Here is a 17970-nt window from a genome sequence, read left to right as displayed (position 1 = left end):
ACAAAATAATGGCAGTACGTACCACTTCTTGTGTGATAATCTTGACTTACGACATCAATGTTTTATACATTTAGGATGGACGCAAATAACGGACATTGAACCGGTATGCTAGAGTATTTTTTTGCAAAACATCCCGCTTATATTATGACACAAGATGTAGATATAAATTCGGGCAATGAAACGTGATGTGTGGCGTGTATATAAAAAAATAATATTGTATGAATTAAAAAATAATGTCTCTTCAGTTGATATAAATACATATATTAATTGTTCGAATTAACAATAGATATCTATACGAAATATTTCTACTAAACTTATGCAAATAACACATACGTTCACTATAAATGAAAGTTAATACGAAAAGTGTGAAATTCAACGGGACAAAACGAAATGAACATGGTCAACACGCATTTAGAACCACATTTTTAAGCCTACTCGTTGTTATGTTTAGGTGGATGCGTTAAACTTCAAAATATAAACTGATAACGTATCTTTTAACTGATTATAACGTGTCAGGCCACGAATACAATTATGCAATAACAATATTCTTCGCTGCTACAATGAACAATAGCTTTCTTTGTGCTTAGTAAGGGATAACATTAAGACTTTCGTCCTATGTGAGATCAACCCACTGCGATAACATGTTATACATAACATTGAATGCCATTGAGTTAAAGATACTGCGCTCAACTGATACTTATGCCGTCATATGCGATTATATCACAGCAAATGAGTTGAATATATGTGTACCAGGATTTCCTATTTCGATTTAATAACGCAATTGGAAAAATACAATTTTGTTCCGTTTCTTTTTTCGCGTGCAATGGTATAAAGCTTGTAAAATGCAAATGACATTACATTTCTTGGAAGAATAAGCTGTAAATCCTTGTTTAAATACTGACGGCATTATGTGGATGGATAAGACCTATACGATTTTAATCTAATGGATTGGTACCTGCCAATCGTGTCGTCAAACATTTCCCATTTTCCATTTAGTAACCACAATCATGAAAGCTGTGGTACATGTCTCTTTCAAACTGAATGCATGTAACTTAATATTATCAGGCATATTACCGAGTCACGACTAAAAACCATTGTACAATTAGGTGTATACTGTACATATACATGTATACTGTATATGTACTATTTCTATACAAATATGTTCTGTATCTTATAACGAGCCTAGTTTTAATTTATTAATCATTTATTCTTATTGCACTTTGAAAAATTGATCTCGAAAAAATTCTTAAACCGATTTTCTTTCCTAAGCTATATACTCGCAAAAATTCAATTCGTTGAATGTTTGTATGTAATTTTTTTAACTACTATATTTTACGTCTATCTCTAGATCTTTTATGGACGAATTTAGACTGTCGAACAAAATGCTGAATAAGATTACAATGAAAAACACATGCTAACTCTTTATGCGTCTGCCTTCAACTTGGCTAGACTTAAAGAGGCATCTAATATAAGCTGATACAAATGAATATGTTTATTTTAATTGAACAAAAATATAACTTAGGTAGGAACATCTTTGATAAAATTGTTAAGAATGATAGTTAATTATTAAGGTACCGTCTAAATTTATGGTAAAAGATATATATTTTAATTAAATGAAATTAAGTGTTAAATCGATCTGTATAAAATTATATATTCGAATGATTAATACATAATGGTAAAATAAGTATGTCAAACTGAATATTTTTGTAAAAGTTGTAAAAGTTTCTTCACGATCAATAAATTTGATATTTTATTTTAAGAAGTGAACATTAATTGCCTGTTACGTAGGCCGATAACGTGAACGTCCTTAAAATTTATTAATTGAATTATTTATTCTTTAAAGTTCCTGTTGTATCTTAAAATGATTCAATTTTAATTGGCCACATGTTTTACACGATAAAACTCGCAAAACCTAAATCCTTTATTTTAAGATCATTCCCTATCTAACTTCGAATCTTTGATGCTAAAGACTAGTTTTAAGATAAAATTGTTATGTAAGAATATGAACTCGATTAAAGAGACCAAGAAAACTTCTTCAAGGAGGTTCTGGATATTATTCGCTGGAACTCTCGTATAACGGACTTTTTCATTTTTCTACTTTATAATTGGTAAGCGAATATTAAAGCACTTTTCAAGCGTACCCAAAATATTAGTTTTATGATGATTTTCTGTGCTATATTTATATGGGAAACGTTAAGATTATATATACGTGGATGATTGTCCACTTGTACTGGGAAGTCCTAGAGCAGCCGTACATAGTACTTTTAACGAACAGACGTATCTATAACAAATATTCACACATTGTACAGCTAGGTACGCGCAGCTTTTATAGGCCTAGTAATTGATGACTGATTACATTTGCATTGTTCGCTGGTTGCAGCGTTAGAATATACGCGAGACGTAATGTGGGGCAAAGAACCCAATAAATTAGGACCAGGTAGACTTCCTGCGAAACCGCTTCTTCCCAAAAAACTGTGAGCGCATTTGTATAGCCTCGTTTGTAGAATTAATATATCATCGAGATCTTGTTCGCTATTTAATAATTAGATTGCACGTTAGGCAGTATCAAATATTAATAATTAACGATATAAATGAAATAAAAGAAACTAACTACGAACTTACCTTGCCGCGACTAAAAACTTTTGGAAAAGTCGATTCGGAACAGTACGTGGACGGTCAACTGTATCCGCGTAAAGATCTGTCTCTCGATTGTATAAATGTAAAAAGTCTGAGAGTTGTTTAGCCGTGACAGCAGCACGATCTTTATCACTCAATTTACTACTTGGTAACTATATAGAGAGAAGTAATTGAATTATAATATATAAAATTTTAAGCAATATACTTAGACGACGTACCGTAAAAAAGAATGGGGTCCTTAAATTACTAGCCGACTGTTGAAGAAATTTCATCACAAGATCGCAACATGTTGGATCCGCATTAGGCTGTGATATTTTACGTAATATATGTCCTAAGTATAAACCGAAGGCCTTTCTAGCTTCTCCAGGACTGAAAAATTTCGTTAATTATGTAATACATTATGAATTTGTAAATTCTACGATATCGATGATATAACTTGATGATCATATAGCCAACCTAAGTTTATTTCCTTCGTGCATAGATTGCACCACTTGGCTCTTATACTTATGTTTATCTATATCGATATTCTCTTTACTACTACCACGATCTAAGCTTTGTTTGTGCCCTTTTACCAAAGCTCTCTCATATCTTTCGTATCTGTAATGTATATATGAATTGTATATTATTATTTGACGATGGGTTTTTGAATTTTTTATTATTTTCACAAAAGTACCTAGACAATCTGTCCAATGTAACCTCGGGAATGATAAAGTCAGTAGTACGACTAGCCGCGGGAAATAATTGCTCGTGTAACATTAAATTATGATTCGTATTAAGTTGATGCGGAGGTCTGCCTGGACCTAAAGGATCCGAAGCTATTGGTATGCCTGTGGTTGGATCTGAAGATACAAAATAATATTCAATGCGATATTAATCAAAATAAAACTCGTAAAAATATTGCTTTCAAATATTTACCTAAATATTGTGAGTACATTTCCCACGATTTCGGACTAGGAAATATACGAACGAATCCTCCTCGTCGATCGAATTGAGCTTTCGCCGATGCTACTATTCGTTGCTGTTCGGGTGTTAATCCTGATTTATTGATATTACTTTTACTACCGTTCTTTTTTCTTTGTGATAATGTTTCGGCTGAATGTACTCTCCTACACTATAACCAAATAAAATCTTCGATCGATGGCTCATAACACTCGAATATTCAGTCAAGAACTCACGATATAGTACTTACGTTAACTATTCTTTTAGTAGAAGTTACTGTGGATCGGTTCAGGTGCGTGCTTTGCGGTCGTAACATCGGATCGATCGCAGGTATACCAACCAGAGTAAGTAAATCGGCTATTAAAGCCGATTTCAATCTAACATCGAGCGGGGAATCGCATCCCAATGATGGCGTCAAATTCACTTCCAGTAACCATGGTTTCAACGTGTCATCGATTAAAATATCAAATCCAAATAGTTCTAGAACAGCAATAAACAATATGTATTAGAATGTCCTAGTCTATATTCTATTTTATATTCGACGAAGTAACGATTACCGAAACAAGCTTCCGGATGCTTTACAAATTGCTTGACTCCGCTGACGATTCCAGAGGCAGTCGCAAGAATCGATTTTATGATAATATCCTCTATGCGTTGCATCAGCAATTCCGTGTCTTGTCCCATTGAACGTAGATGTCTGAGTAACGCCGACAAAGTCCACTTATGGCCTACGTCCTCCGCATCTGGATCTTCGCTTCTACAAGACAATTTAGAATAACGGAGTAATTCTCGTTCAGGCGGGACGTCTACAGTGGTGAAAACGGTTCTGCTTACTTTACGTAATCCACGTGGAATTTGTTGATGCTATAGTTGCACAAATGCATGCAGGGGTTCCAGATATACTGGTTGCCACCGTCGTACTTCACCGTGGCGAATCTCACTAAGCCCTCCTCGTACAGGTAGATCAACAGTGGATCGTAATTCGTCACGGCTACGTACAGCCGTAAGTCACATTTGTGCCCGTCGACTAGAAGCGGATTATTTATGTACTGTGCAACGATCACAGATTCGTCCGTAAGAATCTTTTCAGGCTGCAAGTACAGAACGTGCACGAAAATCAATTCTTACATATATACGTGTGTAGACAATATATTATACATGGTAAATATACGGGGAGAAAGGTAACTACGCCTTTATTCTCGAAGTTGATTCTACCATGAAATAGAGTACGTAATAACGCTTGGTAATAGGAGCCTTCTTATCACAATATTTTAAGTACGACGGTGTGCGAAAACAAGCATGCGGGTGCAGGCCACGTTATCTATATTCATAGCTAGAAATTATGATGCTCACACTGTTAACAATATAAATGCCACGTCCGCGGGAACTGGCTTTTGGTTTGACAATCCAGGGCCCGCGGTACCTGAAATGCGCCGTAAGTAATTCCCTCGATTCGCTAGGCAGCAGAAACGTTTGCGGTATAAAGTCCAGATTCCGTAGACCCTTGCTGCGTTGCATCGCCTCTATGTTCTTGTACAGTCGATCCTTGCGGGTTATCTCGTACGACCTACGACAGAGATTTAAAAAATTGATTTAATTCGTACAGCTAAACAACTAATCGTAACGGCTAATAAGGAAGCAGCTCTACTCTGCAATTTAGTAATTTGTATAAACCAAATGGATCAACTGAAGCTCTATGAAAATCAAATCGCTTTGTGAAACGGCTATGCTATAAATTGATAGTCAACTAACATTCCTAGCGACAAATTTTTGCATTTTTGAGTATGAAACCTATACCTTTTCTTCTTTTCCAATAAATACAGTTTAAATATTGGATAAAATATTATGCTTCCTTATTGCTGCGCAGCCTCCGATTCTTTTTCATCGACGATGCAGTTATTATTTTCAGCAACGCATCCCATGATAAATATACAATGTGTTTCTTTATTCTCGACAAAGCTTGATTTATTCGCTCGAGTGATCCACAACTGCTCGAGTTGCCTGGATCTGTGTGTTTATTTTCCCTCCCAAACGCCCATCAGTTTTACATACCTTGGGAAATGGTTCACTTTCTGGTGGGGCATTAAATTCCGTAAAATGTCCGGCTTCGGGTGATTCCCCATCCACAGAATGTTAAAATCCATCTCGTTCATGGGAACCTGGAAAAACGTATACCAACGAACACTTTAATCTGTACCTTTTATGACGATCATTTTTATTTCCCCCTATTTTACGATCCTATGTACGAGATACACCAGCGGAAACGAATGGCAAAACTTCTGTCTTCTGTTTCGTAAACACGAAACGTGGAAGCATTTCCTACGATCAAGCTGGCATTTTTAATATTCGTTCCGCATTGTCATTCGCGCGTATTCTCATCGTCGACCTTGCGGTCACTTTTCGTAGGGACAATATGCGTGTATCTACGTGGATAAAATACTAATTATCACGGTGTACACGACGACGTGATAAGAGCGAGTCACGGTTACGGTAGTATTCGAGAGACCATGGTCTTTGTTATAATCGTACTTTCGTTTTCATTTTTTACTCGGCTCATTTTTACTCATTTCTACTCGCTCGAGATGGATACGATTAACATGTCCATCTACGGACGATATAACAATAACTGAAAAGAACGAATTAAGAGTCTTTCTACCAGGAAGAGGTGATTTGTCGATATAAGATAGGAAAGAACAGAAAAAGAAGAAGGAAAGGAAAAGACAAAAGTATCAATTTTAAGATTACTACGGCTATTAGTTCTTTAATTTATGAAACGAACCGTATTATGTAAATTATCCTGGCGTGATTCATCGCTAGTCAAAGAGAAGAGGATAGACACCGAAGACAATTTAACCAGTTTGCTATTTAGTTTGCGAATTTCCCACGTTTATTCTAAGCGATAGGACACCGACGAGATAAAAATGCTATTGTTGCTAAATATCAGCGATATTCGTTTTTCACGGCTGTAAATCCACACGTGAATACGTAAATCCACGGTGAAATGAGTCACCGGTGTTTTCCGTGTTGTAGCTGGAAACTTTACCCTGTCGAATCGCGTCTCTAAATTTTAATTATTCTCCAAATAATGAGTCAATCGAGTGTGGAATATTCCTCAACGATAATCGTCGTGATCTTTCGACGCGGCGAACGATCGAACAACTTCCTGGTCTTTCCGGGACAATTGCGTCGCATCGTGTGAAAACGGGTAAATTAAAGGTACACGCGTCGGGACGACAACCTGTCCGAATTGGAGCAGTGCCTAGACTTTTTACGACGGTAATTCATGCAAATAAGTGGAATCTCAGCGGCAGCCTTGCGCATTACCATCGTGACTTGGCAATGGCGGTTAATGGGATGACTTCCTTTTAAAACGGTCAGGTATACACACATATAGGGTGTATCATTGATTTTCACGTAGTAGAAAGTTTCGCACCGGTATTCGCACAGTCTACGTGCAATGTCATGGCGCCACGCTCATTTGCGTATGATGACCTAAGCTCAATAAGAAACATCGACGATCGCGAACACGTGATCTAACGCGAATGTAGATCATATCAATTGACTCTAATGAAGATCGACCTCATCGTAATTCGATACCATCCTCTTCGAGTCGTTCTCTAACCGCGAGCCCGGCTTCCAATAAACTTTGACGCAATCGTTGCTGCCATAAAATCCTCAGCCGCGCCGATCCCTCCACCGTTTGCCAATCGTCCACGCAATGAAAAAAGGTAAAACGTTTGACGCGCCACTCGTGTAAAATGTAAGGCTATATAGGTCATTGAGGACGCGCGTTCTGACGAATTCAATACGCCCGCCGAGCAATCGGACATTCTTACGAGCGTATGCATCGATCATCGGACGTATCACACGTTATAACGTACCCACCCACGGTAACCGTAGTCTAATACCAAGGGCGCAACTGCTCCAGATTTAGCGATACACAAGGATCGAGCAAGAGATAAGAGGATAAGACGATCATTAATTATATTCGCACGATTCCAAGTTAGGTCACGGTTACAGACACAAATTACAAAGTCCGCTAGGAAGAATACGAAGAAGGGTTTGGACAGACTTCCCTATAGACTACGTGACCACAGTCACGTCGGTCAGACTCATTGACTTTTCATTTATCCACGCTGTCTCCACGTCTTTACTCTTTTATCGCGGTATAATGAATTTGCTTTCGCATTACGAACGCAGAGGAAATAGGATCGTTAAGCGATCGAGACACTCTGCATGCGAGGCATTGCACGGTGAATCCCCTCGTCTCGCGATATGTGATGTTTGAAACGCGACACCAAAAATACATCGTCGAACTTGAGTTAAACGCTCGGTGCCGATGAACCCTATAACGTTCCGCGAACAAAGCCACTGGGACTTTTATAAAGACCGCGGCTCACCGGTGTATCCTTCGGTGAACGAAAAAGTCGCTGTCGAATGAAAACGTGTGCGGTGTGCCTAGCAAAAGAAACGACCAGCCAGGAACAAACTCGAGGCGTTCAACGCGAATGGTACCTCTCAAGGACCGTATTCTCCTCTCGATTCGAAGGTCTCTGTCCCCAGTCACCGAGAGAGTCTCGGTTTCAATAACGTCCATTCCGATTGATGTCGAGGATCTATCGGAAGGAATCGTCGACTTGTAAGGCGATCGTAAGCAATGCGGAAATTTAGGAACTTCATCGGTCAGGGACGTGGTGGTATACGTTGTATACGTCTTCTACGAGTCGTCGGGCGGTGGACATTGAGGACCGGTTAGCTTTTCAGTCACGGACCTTCCGAGGCGACGCGTGACCCTCAAACCTTATCCCACCAGATCTGCCCGTGTCCTCACCTGTTGTCCGCCATAATCGCTGCACGAATATACCCGACGATGAAATATACCGAGAGCCCGGGGATCATTATACTACCGTCTCACCGCCGCCGTTTATGATTCTCGCGAACCGTTCTCCGCTTCCCTCTGCTTCCTTTTTTTTTTTTCTTTTCATCTTCTCGCATCTCTTCGACATTGTTTCCCCTCGTTGCCGGCCTCGAGGCTATCCTGTTTTTAGGCCCCGACCAGGCCAGGCCTAGACGACAATTTTAGAATTGTCGGTCGACACGTTGATGGGCTTCGGCTTCGCGAACTTGAAACGTCGAACGAGCAGATTGGCAAATTGATTTGCATCGAGAAAATAACGCGGATATATTAGAACGGTACGACGATAATAGAGCTCTGATGCGGTGCAACCTTCATTATACCGATGGTACTCGACTTCGAGTATACGAATTCGTAGCCCAGTTCCAATTACACTGAAACGAGACTTTGAGCGTAAATTCAGTTATACGAGGAAATTGTTTTCGTTGATGGTGATCTAGAAAGAACCGCGTAACTTCAACTTTTTCAACGTCAGCTTCCATTATCCGAACTATGCAGCAAGAAGAACCGGGGGAGATAGTTGGAGAAGCCCTATGTATGATCGAAATTACTCGGCTATCTCAACCGATTTGTTCTGTATCTGTTGTAATAAATACTCTACATCTAATCGTACGAAATTAGTCAAGTTATCGTGCCGATGACTAACACGTATAATTCCTACTGGCAACGATTCGAAGCGAGAGTGGCACGAGTCGAGAGCAACATTCTTCGCTCCTGACTTTGCTCGTTTTTTTGCTGCCTCGTCATCAAGAGAATCTTGAGTGGCCCGATGGCGATCTGCGTCGCGGGATCCCCTGTTGACGAGTGTCGCAATCACGCGAGAAAAATGAGGTCCATGGACTACAAGGCGAAACGTAATTGGCCCAGGGAAAAATTCAGTCGATTCGCCATACGGAAACACTTTGTGACGTCGACGTGGAGAGCGTTTAAACCGCCGCGTCAGGCGTTTAAGGAGACGTTAATTAGAACGAAGCGACGAAGAGACGAGCGAGCTCGTTGTAGACACCGTTGCGTCGTCTTTCATCCTGTCTTCCTCCTTTTTCTCTAACTGCTCCCGAAGCGTGCGAGGTTTGCTTTCACCTCGTATCGATCGGCCACGATCCCTCGTAATTGCTCGAGAACCACGAACGCGACACCGTAAACTACTCCGGTTTTACGGCGTGGATCTTTTCGGATCAGCGAATCGATCATTACGGAGTGGAGAGAAGACGAGCGCATCGGTGAAATTAACGCGAGAACCGCGAAATTTGGCAAAAAGGCTAGAGAAATTGAACGAATTTCTAATGTTTCTTCGAATGAAATTTTCTTTAAAGAACACGCGTTTTCTTACGATCTTCTACAAATGCGTAAACACTCGTAGTTTACTTATAATCTTCCGTGACGAGCCTGAATAAAATACATTTGCCAATTATAATTGTCGATAATTCTAGTGTCAGACTAGAGCTCAATTCTAATATCGAAGGGACTTTGAGGTAAAGAAAGCCGTGTTTACGCCTTAAATAGATGTCATTGATGTTGATTTACGAGTTCGTAGACGATGACTAATCAATGGCTACGACGTTGACATCGAAGGTGAGAATCGTCTGAAAGATTCTATTAAACCGATCGACGAAAGGTATTGAAACAGAAGATGGGACGAACGTGTGCAACAAGAAGGCAACATTCGGTCGCGCTTTACCTCGTCGCTTTAACGTGTCGCTTTTACGTGAGCCACATATTGCGTTACCGATCAAGGATAACGAGCTTATACGTAGTACAATGGGAGAGAGAGAGAGAGAGAGAGAGAGACAGAGAGACGGGGCGTTGGAATTATTGTCTCTTCTCGTCTTTCTCATTTCCATTTGAAAGAATCGTACAATGTAAACGCTTTATTGGAAGATCGAGAAGAACTGATTAGGATTTCCCAGCTTCGATCCGCTGCCTCGCTCCTGGAGAATCAGGTACCTAAGTAAATTCAGGGGAATAACAGAGTGTGGAGAACGCAAAGAGACACGAGAAACTTCGGTCCCTTCGAGAATGTAAACAGACGAAAATAGAGTGGAAGCTCGCGAGGGCCAGAAAGACCTCGCTGCCAAATCCCGAAATAGTCGAATAATTCTCGAGCTTTTGAGCCCTGGTATATCGAGATGCCCTATAACCTCGATATGCCAAAAATATTTCAATGGCACCTGAGTTTTCCAGACCAGAATAATACTCAGTCGACGATGGTCCTCAGATTCACGAGGTACCACTGACCTCGTTCTTTTCAGCTTCGAGATAAATTTTTAAGATAAACTTTTGTTGCATTCGGTTAACGTAGTTTCAAAGGGTTTAACATTTGGTTTTCAACGATTCGGAGGGCGTTCGAAGGCGCTTCAAATGTAAATAACTTCTCTCTTTGCGTAATCTATACCGTGAAGCTAACAAAGTTGCAGTATCATGTATTCGGTATTCATTGTCTCGGTATCATTGCGAAGAAAATGTTTCGAGGCACACGTATTGCAGCTGATAAGCAATTGATCCAGATCGATTCAATTACGAGACGATGTTCTGCAGCTTCGGTGACATGGACACGGGTGTAATGCTTTGAGAGGAGCGTACGGGACGAGACCGCCCGATGACCCCGCAACGCAGAGGCGAATGACTGACAATTAACGCGCTTTCCAACCGCCAACTATGAATCGTTAATCACTACGAATTCACAAACTGTCGACTCTCTTCTCTATCTATAAGTAGAGATCAAACGCTTAGAGAAACCTTCTATTACCATATTACGAATAACGTAGGAAATATTTCGAAATTTCAAATTTCACCGATACAGTCACGATAGTCGTATTTCATAACGGTGCTAACGAAATTGCGAATTATTTCCAATAACACACGTAACACATAGATAAAACTTTTCTAGAAGTGTCTTAACACATCCTACGAGCCAGTCATCAATTTCAATTGATGAAATCAAACGAGTCAGAGGTTCTATGCATACGACTGCCCAGAGAGGTTCGAAGAGGATCAGAACAGCGAAACGACGTGCTTCTCTGCAGGAAACTGGTGTTTTTCACGATAACGTGTAGCATATCGAAGCGCGTAATGCTGACCGTCACGAGATATCCTGTAATCGCGGTTCGGAGTGTCGGTAAATAAATAAAGTAGCATATTTTAAGGCAACTCTCGGACGATAGGGAACCGGAGAGCTGGCGGCTCGGCCACTCGGCCCCAGAATGGACGAGAGAGAAGCGTATCGTTGCGCCGTGAGCATGGTGTGGGCAAGCGGAAAGCCGGACGACGAGGTCGCGAGCCGAGCCGAGCCGAGTCCGCCTCAGCCACCAGACGCATGCGATTTCGTGGCGGCGGTAGTCTAGCACGAGCCGCCGCTCAGGAGACACCCGTAGGGGACTTGCTTGTTTCAAGGTAGGCACCTGACGCCACGTTACTCTTTCTTTCTTCTTTTTCTCTTCTTCTGTAATCTCTCCGTAATCGCTCGTTGCTTCTTCCAATTATTAACTCGCCAAATAGTCTCCGTCTCGTTTATCCGCTATCATCCTCGAGCGTGATTTTCAGTTTGTTTCGTGGAAATTAAAGGTCTATTTTCACGATGCATCGTGGAAGCCAGGGATAAACAAAGAATTACGATCGATACTTTGCAGCTCGCACTTATCTACCTGCTATCTTCTTCGAATTATGGTATTTCGAGGGCGATGAGCACGCTTGCGCTGTCCGATACCGTTGCGAGCAAGACGTTCCGCTCTTTTGCTCGTCTTCCTTTTATCATTTTTTACCCGACTTTTTACTCATCCTGGTATCCGGTTAAGTTTGGGTTCGGTTTGATGCCAGGTAAAGGAATTAAAAGAATTACCGAGAAGCATCGTTATTCGAAGGACAAGGGCAATCTATGCCGCGAAGTTTTTGAAGCTGCCTTTGGAAACGTGCACGCGCTTGTTCGATTCTTCGCTGAATTCATTTGAATCGGTTGAATCGGGAAATAGAAATAGGTTCATCGAGATTTCGATCTAAAGACATTCGTTTAAAGCGAACGCGTGACGTATCTTTTTCTTGATACAATAGAGTCGAGTCAGAAAGAAAGGTCCGTAGCTGAAAGAGTTTGAAAGTTTTGTTTGGATCGTAGAATCCTCGTTGACGTAGCGACACGTGGGTTGCATACAGTCGAGTAAGGCCCACTATTCACGAAGCATCGCTTCGTAGACGCGTATTAGACACGTTGATGCTAACAGTACGTTTCGATGGAACAACGGTCACTGTAAAGTAACGTGCACCTGTCCACGATACAGCGAATCGTTTTCGTCATGACGACTGGCGTTAACATTGTCAACAGCGAGGCGTACGTTGCCACGCTGTAAACGAATGTAGTGATATGGGATGAAAGCATTTTCCACATCGCCTGACATTTTAACAACGAGACAAAGTGTAACTTCCTATACGCTTCGTATGACTGAACACAGAACCGGCGTAAACGTATCGTCACGTCTAATAAACTACGCTTACGCTTCTATGAAGCGACGCTTTGTGGATAGTGGACCTAACTGCTCAATTAGTAACGCATGCAACTATGTCTCGGCCGATCGAAGAACGTTGTATCGAGAGATAAAATACAGATAAGCGTTAATTATTCGAATCGATCGAGTAAATTTTTAATTACATAGGTACATAGTTTGAAGCGGTGTAGAAACATGAGCACCGAGTGTCAAGCGTCTTAATACCGTTACTAGAAAGTAGCTTCGATTGCTTGCAAGTAGAATGAACGAAAAAAAAAAAATGGTCCAGTGAAAGTGTCGCAGTAGTGTGTCGGATTCGGTTGTGTTTGCCTTTATGTAACCGAACGTGTGAACGACTCACGGTGCCCGCCGCTGTTTTGCATATTGTACGGATTTCAATGTCCGCTGCGGCACGTGCATCACGCGGATTTCTAAGTCCAAATGCTCTCGCTTCTATGAACCGATTCAAAACATACTCGGGGCTTTATTAACATAACACGCGACCCGCGACGCAGTAAGAAAGATGGCATAGCAGCGGAAACCGATTGGATTTCAATAATTCAACTTCACCAGCTATTATCCAATCGCTATCGATCGCGATTTACATACACTTTCAGCCTATCTTTCTATCTTTCTATCTTCAGCCTAACAACATCTTTTTGCTCTATCTGCGCGAATAGGTCTAGGTCAGACAACAGTTGGGTCTAGGTCAAGTTTAAGCACGGTGTAACAGCGATTTTCACTTTCGATCTTCTTTCGTTGAATTCATTTTATTTCTCTGTCAACCGGATATTTCCTTTCTTATAGTATGCGCTATTCTGTTTTATTATCTGTTTCATGATCGTGTTAAAATAGTTATTTCGTATATCGTACGTCACGCTCCCTTTGATCTTATACGCACGAGCACGCAGATGGCTATCTGTGGCTGGTAGCGAAATTGCATTACAGTACACGAGGCGTTAGTTAATTAACAAGAGGTCGCGCAAAACCTCGCTGCTCGCGGACCGTTCTCCAACGATGTTTTCGCAATTATAGCGCGCATCGATGCCACCTTTCTGTCACTCTCGCAACAGATCCTCGATACTTGGCTACGCGAGCGTCGTTTATGCATGGAATAGAAATCGATGGAAATAAGCGTGTATTAGTGCGATAAAAACAGGAAAAAGATAATCACACGACACAGTCGACGTATCACAGGCTATAGAAATTATTTTATCGTCGATCTACTTACTACCACGAGTTTTGCGAGTTAAAACTTGGAAATCGAATTTGGATTAATCTAGCGTTCTATGTTATTCAACGTAGAAAAAAATATGACGATTCGGATGATTTATAACGGATGCCCAATAAATTATAGATTCAAACAATTTAGTCAATTACGGTTCTTTTTACGCAACCGAGAGATGACGTAGGATCAGTTAGGTAATGAATTAACGTTTTTCCTTTTATCGAAATGGAAAAAATCAATGACACATGACAGAGACTTGAAAGTATACATATAATAACAGAGTAATGATTTATTGATAAAGAGAAAATGTATGTATGTAGCGTATCTTGCGTCGCAACATCGTTAGAATGAGACACGTTTTGAGCACGTTTCCTACTTTTCCCCGATTGATATATCGTGACATGTAGAATCATGAAGGAGAGACGAGCACGTGTAGTCTGCATATAAACGCACATTGCGTCGAACTTGGCCAGCTTAACGGGAATGTAAAATATCTTTCTTTTTTGTTAATAGATTAAAAATTCGTATGGGATTATTCCTGTTTTAATACTTAAAGATCACTTGTTAAAATGTGCAGCTACAGATCTGTTTCTCAATTTTTTAAATGTCAAGGCTTCCTTTTTTTTTGTCACGAACTTATTGCGTCTAAAACACATTTTTTCTTCAATTCAGTCCCCAAATTTTCTTACCGATTCCTTTCATTCGAATACAAAATTAGAAAATCATAAATCAGAGTAAAGTTACTTTCGTATTCGTTTGTTCCTTAAGGGAAAAAATAAAACAGCGTAGAAATGTCCTTTGTATTTGCAATAATATTCAGATTTATGAAAAGATACAAAATTTATTAATGAATACTTCTCGAACTCAGAATGATAATTTTAATAGACAGTAGTAAAACAATGCGGGGAAAAAGCATCGGCGTATTCTGTCACGAAAGTTCGCAAGGATAACTATTTTTATTTACTGATAATTATATAGGAAAGTTGTTTATATATAATATCCCTTTCCAGTAACATTTTTCTTGATAATATAATTTTAATGTCCATAGTATTGCATAGGAACTCGTATAAAAACGAAACCGTATTTCAAATGCAGTTAACCTCAAAATCATAACATTAATTTTATTTTCCCAACTGATCAGGAATGCATAACTTTTTTTTACTCAAAATCTAACAAAGATAACTTTTCGTATCATGTACGCACATTTCTTTATAATTAAGTTTACTTGATTCTCTAATTCTTATAATACACTCTGCAAACATACTTCAATACATAATATAATAGTGAAATTAATAAAAATTCCCATTGTCTATAACGTAAATACTATTGTGATTACATATATTATCATTACATTATATTGACTGATATATCAAATATTACAGTGAATGAACAAGAGAAGATGCCTGGCCACCGTCAGCCTAAGTCCCTAGAGAGACTTAGTTTGGGACGTGTGTGTCAACAACTCGACGGGACGTGCCGCAGGCTGCAGGTGCTTTCACAAGAATCATCTGCTGCACAAGTATTGGCATACGCAAAGCAGACCATTAGACCTTACTACATAAATGCCTTGCCAGCACGTTTGAGGTCTCAAGTTATCGAAGAAACTTCAAAAATGTTATATGGGCCTGCATCAGATGGATCAACTTTAATTTCTGGCCCAGCTCCTTTATACTTATTAGCCCTTCTTCTTGGACACGATATAAAACAGTTGAAAGTGAATCTCTGCTGTTATTATGGATGCAGCCATCAGACATCGTTACTAAAGCTACTTGCATCAGAAGGAATTGGACTTGAATCTTTAGAGCTGGCTCGTTCAGCTTTATTAAGATTAGACTGCAAATTATTAAGATGTGCTCTCTTAAATATGAAGAATCTGATGAGTTTAACTTTACGTAATATAGCCAGTGATGTAGTGCTTCAAGTAGTGGGAAAAGCTTGTCCAAAACTTGTACACCTGGATGTAGCTTGTTCCAGACAAGTAACAGATATAGGATTGAAGCAATTACTGTTACAAGTAGAACTTAGGGACAAGGTGCCCCATACTGCGATGCAAGAACCTACTAGTTGGTCCCGTTTAAAAACACTGCTTTCAAAATTGAAAATGAGAAATTCTAAATCAGAGAAAAAGGAGAAGCAAGGAGTACTTTTGGAATACTATGAAAGCAGAAACTTTCTCTGTGATACGCTCAGAGTACTTAACGTCGCTAACACTGGTGTAACTAGTACAGGAGTACTTCTGGCTTTGGTACATGTTCCACAGTTGGAATCTCTAGCAGAATATAGCCATATGGGAAGAGTAGTGGAAATTATGAACAAAGGACTCATTGGATTTAAAACTCCATTTAGTCTAACTCAAGCAAGAAGTTGCAGAACAACACCAGTTCGTTTAGAACTTTTAGCACAGGCATGCCCAAGAGTTGAAAAATTACATATTTCAGAGCCTCATCATCCTCCTGAGGCTTTGAGATTATTTCCCTATGTCACTTCCTTGAGTGTGCACAGTATACCGTCTCAAAGAGAATGGTTGGACGGTTTTTACGATTATCTTCGCACTAACGGTCACAATCTACGCGAACTTAATTTGAGAATAACGCAAAACGAAAATCCTATTCAAGTTGATTTAAAAGAAGTTTTTAGTAATTGTTCTAATCTTAGAACGTTTACTAATGATGGATCAAACATAATTTGGACAGAAGGTGCTGATCCTCCTCCACTGAGATATTTGAAGAAAATTCAATTAGGCCGTATAGTAAGTGCTGTTGCTATTACAAAACTTCTTTCATTAGCACCAGAGTTAACAGCACTACATGTTCATAGTTGTTTTGATCTCACTAATGAACACTTGGAAAAGTTATTAAGTATATCGAACAAACACAGAAATCCAAGAAAGTCTGATAAGTGTGAAAATAGTTTAGTACAAAACCTAACATGTTTTTACATATACGAGGCCAGTAAGGTATCTGCAACTACTGTGCTGAATATGTTTAAAAGCTGTAAAAGACTGAGAAAGATTGGAAACTTGGCAAATTGGGGTTTGGATTGTGAAGGTGTAAGGATGTTAAGAACAACATTAACTCGCGCAAATTTGGACGTGGATTTATGTCCAGGAGCTCATTGGTTTTGTGGTAATTGTATCCAATAACAGATTTTTTCAAACTTCTATGTAACAAAAACAGCTTTTTAAAAATCCTATCCATGACATAATCGGCTGCTGTTTAAATCTGTTATACTTTAATAGACTGTAAAATTGTCAGTATTAAAAATAATGTTAATAAATATAAGAAAATTTATATTTGGATAAACGCAAAGATACGTTTATTATGTAATTAAACAAATATAAACATAATCGCAACTGGTAACAGTAATTGGTCGTCTTAGCATCTTATAACAAATATATTTTTGCTTCGTTTAATAAATTCAGGTTTGATTTTGTATGATTATATACTTTGTTACGATTATAAATACTAAAATAATATTCAACAATAACATACTAAATATTAAATAAAAAAACTATATTACTATCTCACGTTGCAGTAACTTACTTTATAGCAATAAGATTAACAAATAAATCAAAATATATGATATGAAATATATGATTTCTTATACTATAAAATATAACTATATTATGTATTGAGTTAAAAAAGTTCCGTTAAAGAAAGTAATGCCAGTAAATAAGTGACATGATAAAATATATAAAAAATAAATAAATAAATAAAATGTATTTGTCTTAAGTATAAGTTGTACTACTACTACTTTCGAATCGTATATTAATAATTACA

General features: G+C 39.1%; 2 protein-coding genes across 8 annotated transcripts in view; one reads left to right on the top strand and one right to left on the bottom strand.

Annotated features, from left to right (window-relative positions):
• Nucleotides 1-211: 211 nt before the first annotated feature.
• The window catches only part of LOC117231058 (tubulin polyglutamylase TTLL5), a 35479-nt gene continuing 17720 nt past the window's right edge, over nucleotides 212-17970 (bottom strand). For 3 of the 5 annotated variants that reach the window (XM_033489113.1, XM_033489112.1, XM_033489114.1), the window contains exons 5-15: nucleotides 5629-5735; nucleotides 4930-5143; nucleotides 4411-4667; nucleotides 4134-4333; nucleotides 3827-4056; nucleotides 3553-3748; nucleotides 3311-3476; nucleotides 3094-3234; nucleotides 2856-3006; nucleotides 2623-2789; nucleotides 2310-2532 (exon numbers count right to left, since the gene is read on the bottom strand). In XM_033489113.1, coding sequence (XP_033345004.1) covers nucleotides 2310-2532; nucleotides 2623-2789; nucleotides 2856-3006; nucleotides 3094-3234; nucleotides 3311-3476; nucleotides 3553-3748; nucleotides 3827-4056; nucleotides 4134-4333; nucleotides 4411-4667; nucleotides 4930-5143; nucleotides 5629-5735 — 2052 coding nt within the window. Of the gene's footprint in view, nucleotides 2533-2622; nucleotides 2790-2855; nucleotides 3007-3093; nucleotides 3235-3310; nucleotides 3477-3552; nucleotides 3749-3826; nucleotides 4057-4133; nucleotides 4334-4410; nucleotides 4668-4929; nucleotides 5144-5628; nucleotides 5736-17970 lie in introns of all 5 variants that reach the window. The other 2 variants (XM_033489115.1, XM_033489111.1) reach the window with 2 other exon arrangements.
• LOC117231061 lies at nucleotides 11544-17780 on the top strand. Of its 3 annotated transcripts, none has more exons than XM_033489120.1 (2): nucleotides 11544-11881; nucleotides 15574-17780. In XM_033489120.1, exon 2 carries the CDS (start codon nucleotides 15591-15593, stop codon nucleotides 17331-17333), a length of 1743 nt encoding a protein of 580 aa, XP_033345011.1. In that variant the 5' UTR covers nucleotides 11544-11881; nucleotides 15574-15590; the 3' UTR covers nucleotides 17334-17780. The 3 variants fall into 3 exon arrangements, with proteins under 3 accessions (XP_033345011.1, XP_033345012.1, XP_033345013.1); XM_033489121.1 differs by lacking the exon at nucleotides 11544-11881 and adding an exon at nucleotides 14278-14659; XM_033489122.1 differs by lacking the exon at nucleotides 11544-11881 and adding an exon at nucleotides 14899-15169.

This window comes from Bombus vosnesenskii, unplaced genomic scaffold, assembly GCF_011952255.1.
Source record: "Bombus vosnesenskii isolate JDL3184/JDL3185 unplaced genomic scaffold, Bvos_JDL3184-5_v1.1 scf7180000013270, whole genome shotgun sequence".
In the NCBI taxonomy this organism is placed as follows: domain Eukaryota; kingdom Metazoa; phylum Arthropoda; class Insecta; order Hymenoptera; family Apidae; genus Bombus; species Bombus vosnesenskii.
The sequence above is the reverse complement of the archived record's forward strand: the minus strand, read 5'-3'. Positions and strand labels throughout refer to the sequence as shown.